At 57.9% G+C, this 12,264-nt stretch overlaps 3 protein-coding genes across 3 annotated transcripts; all 3 read left to right on the forward strand.

The window, feature by feature from the left end:
* Window positions 1–627: 627 nt before the first annotated feature.
* LBRM_26_1770 (conserved hypothetical protein) lies at window positions 628–2,976 on the forward strand (the record flags this gene model as incomplete). Its single annotated transcript, XM_001562357.1, has 1 exon — window positions 628–2,976. The coding sequence occupies one exon, from the start codon at window positions 628–630 to the stop codon at window positions 2,974–2,976; it is 2,349 nt and encodes a 782-aa protein (XP_001562407.1).
* A 1,611-nt stretch (window positions 2,977–4,587) lies between these two features.
* On the forward strand, window positions 4,588–5,535 carry LBRM_26_1780 (conserved hypothetical protein; the record flags this gene model as incomplete). The annotated part of the gene is made up of 1 exon (XM_001562358.2): window positions 4,588–5,535. The coding sequence occupies one exon, from the start codon at window positions 4,588–4,590 to the stop codon at window positions 5,533–5,535; it is 948 nt and encodes a 315-aa protein (XP_001562408.1).
* A 1,883-nt stretch (window positions 5,536–7,418) lies between these two features.
* LBRM_26_1790 (conserved hypothetical protein) lies at window positions 7,419–8,522 on the forward strand (the record flags this gene model as incomplete). Its single annotated transcript, XM_001562359.1, has 1 exon — window positions 7,419–8,522. The coding sequence occupies one exon, from the start codon at window positions 7,419–7,421 to the stop codon at window positions 8,520–8,522; it is 1,104 nt and encodes a 367-aa protein (XP_001562409.1).
* Window positions 8,523–12,264: the final 3,742 nt, after the last annotated feature.

The following is a 12,264-nucleotide window of genomic DNA, read 5'->3' on the forward strand; positions in this document are numbered from 1 at the left end:
CTCATGCACGGGCGGTTCGCCCATGAAATAGATGGTTTTGAGTAATGCGTTCGGGCTTAGCGAGCTTCATTCTACAGCATGAAACTGCAGGAGTACGAGGACGCCTGCGCGTCGCTGCTGCTGACGGCAGCCACAACCACGGCAGCAACTTTGGTTGCCGAGGCTGGCGAGGCCAACAAAGCGAGGAGATCCAATGAGAAATTTCATCATCACCGCAGTGGTGTTGAGGCTGCTGTCGCCCCTACCGCTGCACGGGCGGCGCATGTGCAGTCACCAGCGCCAATGGGCTCCTCTGCTGGTAGTCCTCTTGTTTCCGTTGATGGCACCGTTCTCAATGCGTTCACGCCATCATTCGTGGCCGCCGTTTCAGTTTCTTCCGATGTCCCCGTCGTAACTCCTGACAACAGAGCGGTGACCGATCCGGGCACTGAATCGAGTGCGACGTCAGTGCTGAATGCAGCGTGCCTCGCTGAAACGTGCGGCATTGATCAAAGCACGACTTCACTGTCATCCTTGTCGCCGATACACGTGCCCCCTCCCACCGTAGGCTGGGACCGCCGTGCCCCTAATCCCACCTCAGGCGCTGTCGGGTCGCCTGCAGAGATCATTGAGGCGTTGGTGGACGCGATGCTGCTGCGGAAGTCGATGCGCACGGCGACATCGCGCAGTCAGCAGATCGATGACATCCAGGCAGAGGCGGACTTCGTCTTTCAAGAGTTGGAGGATGTCTTTGCGCTTCAGCCAGGGGATGCTGCCGCTGCTGCTGCAGCATGCACAGGGGCTGATGTCGTGCGGCAACCCTCCCCGACGCTGTCAAGCTCCACGACCACCCACTTTCAGTTCTCTGGCAACGAGGAGGAGTGTGACGTCGCATCAGAGAAACCTAGGGCTCTACCATCGCCACTTCCCGCCTCCGGCGCCGGCGAGCGCCATCTCCTGTACGGCGAACTGACCTCTGTCGGAGTACGGCAGCTGCAGGCCATCAGCATGGCGTCAACCTGCGTGATGCGCGAGGAGCACAGGCGCTCGCCCGATTACGGAACTGGCGATGCCGACTTCCCTGCCCACCCCTCGACGAGCATGACCAGCTCGCTCGGCAGCTTCTCAACTCCTGCGTTCAACTCTGCGCCACCGGTTCCCCGCAGTGTAAGTGCTCCGTCATTGCACACTCGACATCATTGTCATAGTCATAGCCATGCTTCTCGGGGGGCCGTTGTCGTCGCGGTAGACGTGGGGTGTGGCAATGGGCGCCTGCTCTTCGAGTGGAGTCGGCTGGCTGCAGCGGCGTGCCGTCGACGGCATACCTCGTCACCGCGGCAACACGTGGACGAGGTCGGTACGTTCGTCGGCGCAGCACCGGCATCCTTTACCCGAAACTCTACCACGAGCACTTTGGGTAGCACCACAGAGACGACGACGGACGCAGCAACTAAGCATCGCAGCAATCTGCTCGCAGCTGTTTACGCACCTCTAGGAATCGAGAACCCTGCGGCAGTGTGGCGTGGGTGGCTCGGGGTCGGCATAGAGCTGGTGCCATCTCGCATGCGCATTGCCCGAAAGGCGCTGGTGCCGCACTACCTGAACCTGAAGCAAGCCTTGCCGATTCCTTCAGCCGGTGACGGCGTGGCGGCCCCCGTCACCCACCTGGAGCCGTGCCTGCCTGAGGCTATCGCAGACGCCGATTCCTCTGCGTCGTACGGCGCCTCCACCTCGTTGCAGCTCGGCATTGTCTCTCATACCACCGTCGTCAGATCGTCCATAGGGTCGCCAGCGTCGACGGGCATATCGGTCGCCAAGCTACCGAGCTGCCGGGCGCCGCAGCCATCTGCGCGTGTGCTGCTCTATGACGGTGATGCCTTGGCTCCTGGTGTGCTGTCGAATGCGACGATGTGCCAATTTCCAAACTTTGGCGGCCACAGTGAGCCCCTGCTGCTCCACAGGTCCTGCGTCGGGCACGGCGGCAGCGGCGAGCACGACGGCTGCGCAGGCGGCAGCACCATCCCGTGCACGACAACGTCAACGAATACTATTTCAGCTACGGTGGCAGAGATGAACAAGGCGCACTTTCTCAATAACACTCGCAGTGGCGTGCACAGACGTAGAGGAGCCCGAAAACCTGCCAGCATGGAACTGGCTTCCATCACGGATGCCAGCGATGACTGCATCGCTCGCGGCAGTACAGTGAAGCAGGGCTACTACCCGCTGTGCCACGTTGAAGGTGAGCCGCCACTCACCGGGAGGGAGGACCCGCACTTGGTGGTTTTCTGTTGCGGACTGGGCTTTGACGAGGCGCAGGTGCGACGACTCTGTCAACGACTGGAGGACATGCTGTTGTACCCTTCCTCCACTGCACCAGTGACAACACCGTCCTCCGTTGGAGAAGACTCGATGATGGACCCGCAACCCGGCATGAAGGTGACCGGTTTTCCATTGTACCGCACTTGCCAACACCACCACCATATGGCTCACGGCGGTGACGCGGAGGCCGCGGCATCGCTAGCCAACTGCGCCTCGTCGTCTTTGCCATCCCCCGAGGAGAGGAGTGAGGAGGACATGAAAACTCAATACGGAATGCGACCGTTGACACTGACCCCTGCAGACCCCGGCATTGATATCGCAACAGGTATCGGCGCTGGCTTTGCCTCGCACCGGCGCTGGGAAAGCGTGACCTGTGTGCTGCTGCTGCGTCCTATGGATGTTCTTCTGCCGACATTCCCGCTCTTCCGCTACGCCCGCCGCGTGTTCGACACACTTCACCAGCCAATCTCGGCGGAGGACACAGCACTGCTGCTCTCAACCGGATCCCGCGCTGACGGCAGCCCAGTGCCATTCAGCATGCGTGCCACTCCGGTGTCGGAGTGCCTGCCTGGGTCCTCCAACGTGTGTGACATGGTCGAAAGCGATCTTTGGAGTACCACGCTGGAGACGACCTGGATGAGCGCGGCGCCTGCGTGGGTGGTGCGCTTTCATTTCTGACTAATTCAGATATCTGCGTGTGTGTTGGTGTACTTTGCTCTGTTTCGCAGACACCGCAGGTTTTGCTTTCCTCTCTCCATCCGGTTCCCTTTTTTCTTCCTTACTTGTCCCCCCCGATGACGGGCGGACACCCCTCAGTGCGCGGTGTCCAGCCTCCAGCGCCCCCCACTCTGTGCGGAAGCCGAGCACCCCTCCCCTATCCCCCTGCCAATGCCGAAACACCTCTGGTGGCGCCAGGGCCATGTGCCTGCGACATGGAGAAGTGAGAGCGATGCGCCGCTACGGATGTCGGCGGTCAGGTCGCGTGTGGCGTTGCGCCGGAGCGGCCCGCGACTGTGAGCACAGCTGACCGACCGACATGATGGGCGCGGCTGTGGCGTGGCCTGTGGGGCGGGGGTCATGCTCGGGTGACTGGGTCGGCGCGCTGCTGCGGTGCGTGTCTAGGGCTGCTTCGCGCCAGGCGGTGGGCCCGCGACAGGCCAGAGGGTGTGTGTAGACACTGCGGCGGTGGGGCTCTTGCTGTGTGGCGGCGAATGGTGAAGGTGACGAAGGAAGGTCGCTTTGTTCGTCGATTTTCCTCGCTCTGATGTTGTCTTTCCCAATTTCCCTCTGCGAGGCTTTGATGAGTTACTCACGTTTATTCGTTGCATTTTTTTTTCCTGTTCGCGCGTGTGTGTGTGTGTGTGTGGCCTCTTTCTTTCCCTGTTCCTCTCTTTCCTTTTCCTCAGTAACTGCCATCGAAGTAATAGAAAAGCGCTCTCGGCAGCAGCGACCATTTCATGGAGCAGCTGTCGCCATCACGGAGGGCTGCTTGATGAAGGGGGAGGGGGAAGGAGGTGCGTCCACTGCGTTCTTTAAAGGTCCCGACCTATATACACACATGTGGATTTTGTGCCTTGTGCGACGACCCCACGAGGAGCGAAGGGCAGCTTAGCTGTACGCGACAGGAGTAACTCTCAGTCCTGCCTTAGACTCTGTTTGAGCCTTTTTTTCTTGACCTTCTCCGTCACGGGCAGCTTCTCGTGTGTGCTCGAGCGTGCATAGGCATAGGTGCGCGTCTACCTGCGTGTCTTGCTCAACTCCTCCTCCTTGTCTCTTCCCCTCTCCCCTTTTATTCCCCGGCTGCCCACAGCTAGCTTCCCTCACGCACACACATACACGCACCTGATCACCACTTACCGGCTCCCTAGAGGGATTCAGAAAGGAGGAGGTGCACGCATCTTCTTTTCCCATCTCCTTTGCGGAGCATAAGCAAACAATTTTCTCTGCTTCACGGTACTGCGTCCCCCTCTCTATTGCGCGAGAATGACTGCACCACCGTTGTCCTCCGCCTCCCCCACCTCCCCCTTGTGTACTTCTTCGTCTCGCACAACGCAAATAATCGCCACCGCGGTGACAGCGGCTGCCGCACTCGGCGCCGGAATACTTTTGCTAGTGGTATCGAGGGGGAGTGCGGGTGGTGGCGGAGGCAGCCGACGTGCCTTCCGGTCTGAGAGCTCTATCCAGGAGCCGCGCCAGGCGGTCGTTGAGGCGCTTGAGGCGATACGTGGTGGGCGATGCACGACGTGTGGGGAACTCGTGTTTTTCCTGCGTGGGCCTCCCTCATCTCCGATGCCGCCAGCTGCTCGCCTCGGCTTTCTCGGGAGCGCTTCAGGCACCACCACCGAAAAACTACCGGCGTCGAATGCGCATTCTCTCCGAATCCCCGTCTCTGTGTTGCACTACATCCAGGAGAGCTATTTGCCCTCTGCGCGACGTAAGCTGGTCGAGGTGCAACAGCAACAGAAGCTCTCCTCTTCCACGCCTGCTCTTCAAGTGGAGTACAGCCTCTTTGCGCAGATGGTCGCTGCGGACGTGTCGCTGCGTGCGCTGAATGTGGAGCGGGCGACTGCATTTGACAAGGACAATAGCAGCCACGTGAACCTCCTCCAGCAGCTCTGGATGGCCACAGGCAAGTCGGCGGCGACGTACAGTTCGCTCGGACCGCAGTGGGGCAGCATTGGCTTTCAAGACGTCGACCCCGTGACAGACCTCCGTGGCGGTGGCGTGCTGGCGCTTCGCCAGCTCGTGCACTTTGCGCAGGTGCACAACGCCGCTTTTCGTGAGATGCTTACCTACAACGAGCGTGTGCAGCGCGAGGGCAAGCACAGCTGGTATCTGCTTGCTGTCGTCAGCATTCAGCTAACGACTCAACTGCTGCTCGAGCAGAACTACCCACTGCATGTGGCACATTTGGAGATGCTCTACGACGCGCTGCGCCTCGGGGCTGGTGATGCGACGGCTAAGACTGTCAGCCGTCGTGCTGTGGCAGCACAGAAGGGCGTGTCCCTCGACCGCACAAGTGCCGCAGACACGGCGGCCTTTTGGGACTCCTGCAAGAGCTCGTGTAGTGCTGAGGCAGGCATGTTTGCGCTGCACCACGCGCTGCTGCTTCACTTCAAAGATTGCTGGGCCCGGGACGAGCCGCACGTGATGGAGTACAACGCGTACATGTCTGCCAAGGTGTACAGCACGTTCTTCACCACTAAATGGACAGACACCACACTGACAGCGTTGTAGAGCGAAAGGAAAGGCAGGGAGCGTGCGGGTATGTGCGCTCTTACGTGTCTGTAGTTTACCTGAAAAAAGGTCGCCTTGCAGTGCACGGAGACCGCACGTACACCCGTGTCTTCGTCGTGTTCGCTAGTACCGGTAGTGATGGTGCATGTCAGTGGGCGGGCCGGTGTGTTCGCCACCTTTTCCACCCTAATAACCCTCTTCCTTCTTTTCCTCTCCCTCCTGTGCGTGCAGTGTCCTCATCTGCCTGAACATTGAGGGGAGAGGTACCGCTGAACCTTTGCGTGGGCCGCCGTGAAGGCTGTCGAACGTCTTGGTGTTGCTTCCCAAGCATCGTTCCTTCGGTGCCTGTGTACGTGTGTACGTGCCTGTTCCTCTTAGAGGTATGTATACCTACATAACGTATGCGTGCTGCCACTAGATGAGTATGGCCCCCCCTCTCTCCTCCCGTGGAGCGGGGCGGCAACCACAACCGAGGAGGAGGGGGGGGGGAGCACACGCGTATCTACGGCTACTGTGCGGGCAGAGAGGTGAAGTGAAACACCCAGAGAAGGAGAAAGAGGATGTCGAACTCGCTGCGGAGTTGAGCCATCCCCAGGCGATATGTGGAATACAGCTTCGAGGTGGGGTGGGGGCAGTATAGCAGAGGCCCTTTTTTTGCAGTAGCTCTTCGCACTTCCCTCTCTTGTCTTTTCTGTTGTCTGCGCGCATGTGGCCTGTACTCCTTCATTCTCTCTCCGCCTCCCCGCCCCTCCGCCTCCCTGTGCCCTCCTGTTCTGCTGCGTCACCACCGCCACCGTTACCCTGTTTCGCTCATCCCCCCACCTCATCATTCCTCTCTTTTCCTTCCACCCACACCCACACCCACACCCACACACACACACATCGATACTGAACACGCCATCTCATTCAGGGACTTGTTTTCCTGTATACCTTGTTTGTGTGTGCCTGCGCTTATGCACACCTTTGTCTGTTTCGTACTGGTTACACTTCACTTCCTTCGTGTTTGCCTCCCTTGTCGCTTGTTGTTCCCCTGCCTCCCCTTTCTTTCTCTCTCGCAACCACACACACACACACACACATCGTTCACCTTACCTCGCGCACGTACATACCAACCACATACGCCATTCACCCAGTTCATTCATCCAGCAGCTTGACCTTGCTGCGTGATCAGAGCAGTTGTGCACGTTTATTCGCGTGTGCCTCTATCGTTGTGTTCGCTCGACGCCGCACCCCCCGCACCTGCGGCGCACCTTCTCGTCTTCCTCCTTTCCCCTCCTTTATTTCATCTTCTCGCTTCGCCTGTCCCAATGTCGCACCTCAATCCTAACGCGACGGAGTGGAGGCCAACAGGGAACAATGCGCACGGAATGACAGATTTGGCCCTGCCACCTGCCACAGCGCAGCCCGAGGACCCTGCCGCAGCCTCTGCACCGTCGAAGAGTATGGGAGAGCAGTCTCCCGTGGCAGCGCCGGCTGCTGCCGCTGGTGCCGCCACGAGCACGGTGCCGTTCTACATCCCCAGCTACATGACCGGCGGCGACCCCGCCATTGCAGAGAAGCTTGCAAATATTGATTGGGAGGCTGAGTTTAAGAAGCTAATGGAGCTGACTGGGCAGATGATTGATCGGCAGCTGAATGGACAGAACGGAGACGAGCGGCCGGCAGTCAGCAGTGGTGGCGCAAGTGCCGGCCATGGCAGTGAAGCCACGAGGGCCCTCGGCGATGCTAAGCCGAGTGGACCGAACTCTGTAGGCGCCTCGCCTGCTGCCACCTCCTCACTGATTCCTCTGACGTATGCAAACGCAGTGAAGAGCGCAACAGCGGCGGCGAGGAAGTCGGGGACACTCGGGGTTGCGAGCACGAGCGCTGCTGCTGCCGCCAACATGGTGGACATGGAGGATGACAGCGCCAGTGCGACAGCAACGTCCAAGACAGGCGCCGGCAAGCACCACTGGAAGAAGCTCACAAAGGCGCAACAGCGCCATGAGCAGTCGCAGCGCAACGCTTTCGAGGCCTTTGCGAATGCCCTGCTGCACAGCGTCTCCCCGTTCATGGCGCCGCTGCGAGCCAAGTGCAAAACATCGCTACCACACATCAAGGTGGACCAACGCTTCGGCAAAAGCGGACACCCCGAGACGGCCATCGCGCAGTTCCTCGTTGCCCCGCTGGTGACAAACTACCGCCCGCGTCACTTCCACGATGTCGCGCCGGGCGAGCTCATGGAGTTTCACTACGACTTCGCACTGGTGCTGCAGGCGATCCGGTCGGCGCACGCGATCCATATCGGCTACGGTTCTACGTGGAAGCGTTACGCCGTTCCGTACTGCTACCTGGCCTGCCGCGAGTATCGCAAAGAGGTGCTCGCGCTTTGTCCAGAGGAGATCCCGAACTGTCGTTCGGAAGCCATCTACGAGGACGACGTGGTGAAGGACATCACGGAGCTGCTGCTGAAGCGCGGCGAGGGATTGGAGATGCTGGAGACGATGTCAATCGTGGAAGCGATGCGGAAGCGCGTCGATCTCTACCCACTCTACGACGCCTTTGCAACTCTCTTTCAGAACTTGGAAAACTACCAAGTCGAAATCTCTGACATACGATCGGTGCCCTCACGCTTCCTTCTGAAGACGTCGCGGCTGGCCGTGGAGGCGATGCCGCAGCCGATTGTGCTGGACGACGAGGTGGCATGGGATGAGCTGCCGGAGGTATCACGCGTGCTCGTGGAGGGTGGCGTGGCGACAAGTGGTGCTGCAGGCAGCGAAGCAGATGGCGGCACGGCTCGCTTGGCGTCGAAGCAGAAGGCACTTAGCACACTTGCACCCGTGGCTGCTGCGACTGGAGCTGTTTCTGGTAAGAGAGGTGCGGCCTTGGCCGTCCCGCCGGCAGCCAGCGGCACTGCCTCCTCGTGGCAAACGTTGGCACCGCTGATAGTGAGTGTGGCGTGTGTGACAGCAACGATAACAGTAGTCCTAATAAAAAAGCGGCGGTGAAGGCGAAAGAAACGAAGAACTGCTCAGAGGCCTTAAGAGGACTCACGATGGGGCAACGAGAAGGGATTGGAGGTGGGTGTGCACGGGATCGTGTGTGGGTCTCTCCACGCATCTGCTTTCCTTCTTTGGCAACCGCCCTCCCTCCTCTTCACCTCCTGTGCAGGCGCCACTGGCCCCTCCCTTGTGGCCGCCCCTCTCCTCCCACACTCCCCTGCTGCTGCATCCGCATCGACGTTTCAATTTTTTTCCCTTTGGTGCGCGCGAGAAGGAAACAAAACAAACCAACAAAAGAAGCGACGGACTGGTGCGGTGCGTGTGGGTCCATGTCTCGGTCGATGGCTTGCCGCACCGGTGCATGGCTGCATATCTGCGTCCGAGTGAAAGCGCGGTTTGAATGACGATGGCGGTCCTTTTCGTTTTCCTACGTGTTTCATTATTTTCTCCCAACGCCCATCTCCTCCTTCGCCCCCCCCCCCCCCCCCCCCCCCGATGACGGGCGGACACCCCTCAGTGCGCTGTGTCCAGCCTCCAGCGCCCCCCACTCTGTGCGGAAGCCGAGCACCCCTCCTCTATCCCCCTGCCAATGCCGAAACACCTCTGGTGGCGCCAGGGCCATGTGCCTGCGACATGGGGAAGTGAGAGCGATGCGCCGCTACGGATGTCGGCGGTCAGGTCGCGTGTGGCGTTGCGCCGGAGCGGCCCGCGACTGTGAGCACAGCTGACCGACCGACATGATGGGCGCGGCTGTGGCGTGGCCTGTGGGGCGGGGGTCATGCTCGGGTGACTGGGTCGGCGCGCTGCTGCGGTGCGTGTCTAGGGCTGCTTCGCGCCAGGCGGTGGGCCCGCGACAGGCCAGAGGGTGTGTGTGGACACTGCGGCGGTGGGGCTCTTGCTGTGTGGCGGCGAATGGGCACGTTGTGAAAAGAAAATGCCCCACCCCTTTTCCATCAGGTAGGGCGCCTATCCTGGATGCGATTTCTCTATGTGCGTCTGTAGAGGTGCGAGTATCGCTGTTTTCTCCCTCCCCTCTTGTCTTCTGCCAGGGAAACATTGCCAGAGATGACTCTTCGGTGTTGATGATGCTTTTCATCATATGCGCACGTATGCAGCATCATCATGGACGCACCTCACTATCACCGCTGCTGCTTCCTTTCTCCCCTTGTCGTCTGCAGTTGAGTTCACCTGTCCCGGTGCCACTCTCGATCTCATTATTTTTCAGGAGGACATCGGTCATGGTCGCCTCCCAGCAGCAGCGATGAGGTCAGTGAAGCGGCGGTTGAAGCGCGGTTCCTTGAGAGGGGGCAATAGCAGCATCGGTAACGTTAGCGAGGTAAAGTCAGTCGAGAAAGGACCCAGGACAGCAGCATCACTGGCCACAGAGAGGGCGAACATGAAGAAAGTGACGCGTGTGATGAGTAATGAATGAGCAGCGAATAATACCAAGACGCACTATGAGGAAGGCGAGACCGAAACAGCCTTGCGGCTCAGTGGGTGAGTACAATGGTCGCCTGAGTGCATGCGTGTACACTGGTGTGTGCACTCGCGAGCGTCTCTGCGGCTGCCACTCTCCCTCGCTTCTCGCCCCCTACTCTTTTCTCTTTCTTTCATTTTATTCCGTTCGCATTGAATCCATATCTTTGCGGTTCTTCTTGCTTCTCTCATTCACTTACGTGGCACGTATATCGCCGCTTCACACGTGTGAATCCCACCAATGCAATCCTCTGTGCTGGCCAACTCACGTGGATCTACATTACGCGCACAAGTTACTTTCGCTGCGAGTCAGGGCTTCACGACGAAGAGTTTTTTTATTCACATACTCTCAGACACCCCCCACCCGCCCACGTAGTCCTACCCCCCTCTTTCCCCCGTCTGGTCTTCGCACTGCCACCAAGGGAGAAGGAGGTGGTTGGCGCTATCGTGCGTGTGTAAGAGGGAGTCACGCGGGTCTGCGTCTGTCGTTCTTTTAGCTCACCTCCTTTCCTTTCTTTTCTGTTTCGCTCTGTCGAAGATTCACCTGTCAACGCTGCCGCCTCGCTTCCCCCTCCTTGTCCCTCCAACGATCCCACGCAAGTACACTCGCCCAACACTTGCACGAGTCCACACGTACAACTTGCAAGCAGTATCCCCGTATTGCTCTACTGTTTGTGCAGGAACGTATACACCGGGTCAGCTCCCAGCTCTGCTGCCTGCGCTGTCGCTACTGCTCTTCCCGTCTTTTCTTTTCCTTTTTTTTTTTCCTTTGTCTTCTCTTTCCTCGTGTCTCTGCCTGTCTGTCTCTCTCTCTCTCTCTCTGTGTATGTGTGTGCCCTCTCTTCTTCGCCAGCTCACGACACATTGGTCTTTTTATTGTCTCTCTTGCCCGTGGCGCGGGTGCGGCATCGTGCACGTTTCCGCTGCTCTCTCTTTTTTTTTTCTGTTTGTTTCTGTCGCCATCGCGTGTTGTGCGTGTGTAGGATCCGATATTCACCCCTCCACCCGCCCTTATCCTCCCCCACAAGAAGCTCGCCCGCACTCTCCACTGCCCCCACTCTTCTCCACACTGCCCACGAATCACCAACCCCTCTTCCCCTGCCCTTGCCCGCTCGTCATCTTTTCACAAGGAAGAAGAGATCGTGGTGCTGCTGAATGAGCTCCAGCTCTGTGGAACCAGCGAGGTTTCTGCTGAACAGTTTCACGGTGGCCGCCACGCCCGAGAGGTTCTCGGTATCAAGTACGGAGGATGGAGACCGCGCAGAAGGCACGACACCAATAGATGGGCAAGACGTCGACGCGCATGTTCACGATAGAATGAGATCGCGGGCATTTGCTAATTTCACTGGCGCATCAGTGGAGAAAGAGGAGGAGCCGCGCCCGAGTGGCGTGGCCCCGCAGCCGGCACCAGCTCCGCCTCGCTCGTCCCAGCTTGCGTCCTCGAGGCGGACTGCCTCTGTGGAGTGGCTCTCCGCCCCGACCGCTAATACCAGCCCTCACTCGAGGTGGTACACCTCCTCCTCCTCACATTCGTGGCAGCCGATGTGGCGAGCGCCGGTGAGAAGTCGCACCGACGGCATGTGCCGCAGCGGCGGTGACGACAGTGGCATCCCCGAGACACCGTTCAGATGGCGCTCCTCACTTCTTCACTCGGCACGCACTTCGCTGCTGACACCCGTGTCACATGGCAAAAGTCATGCTGTGGCAACCGGGTCTACACTGCATCCCGAGACGAGCATCCGTCATGTCAGCGAGCAGCTCGGGCGCTCCCCAGTCGGTGCCTTCACACCAAACATTCGCTACCGCACCTCGACCGGTGCGTCCTCTGACACCCGAACTGCCCCCTGGCAACTGTCTACGGCAATAGTGAAGGAATCTGTCAACTCCAACGGGGGGGATCAACATTAAACAGTAAATCCCAAAAAAAAAGGAAAAAAAAAAAAAAAAACCAACAAAAAAAAACAAAAAAAAAAAAAAAAAAAAAAAAAAAAAAAAAAAAAAAAAAAAAAAAAAAAAAAAAAAAAAAAAAAAAAAAAAAAAAAAAACAAAAAGGAAAAAAAACAAAAACAACAAAAAAAAAAAAAGGAAACAAAAAAAAAAAAAAAAAAAAAAAAAGAAAAAAAAAAAAAAAAAAAAAAAAAATAAAAATCAAAAAAAAAAAAAAAATCAAAAAAAAAAAAAAAATAAAAAAAAAAAAAAAACAAAGAAATTAAACAAAAAAAAAATAAAAAAGAAAAAAAAAAAAAAGACAAAAAACCAAAAACAAAATGGC

Source organism: Leishmania braziliensis, chromosome 26, assembly GCF_000002845.2.
Source record: "Leishmania braziliensis MHOM/BR/75/M2904 complete genome, chromosome 26".
In the NCBI taxonomy this organism is placed as follows: Eukaryota; Euglenozoa; class Kinetoplastea; order Trypanosomatida; family Trypanosomatidae; genus Leishmania; species Leishmania braziliensis.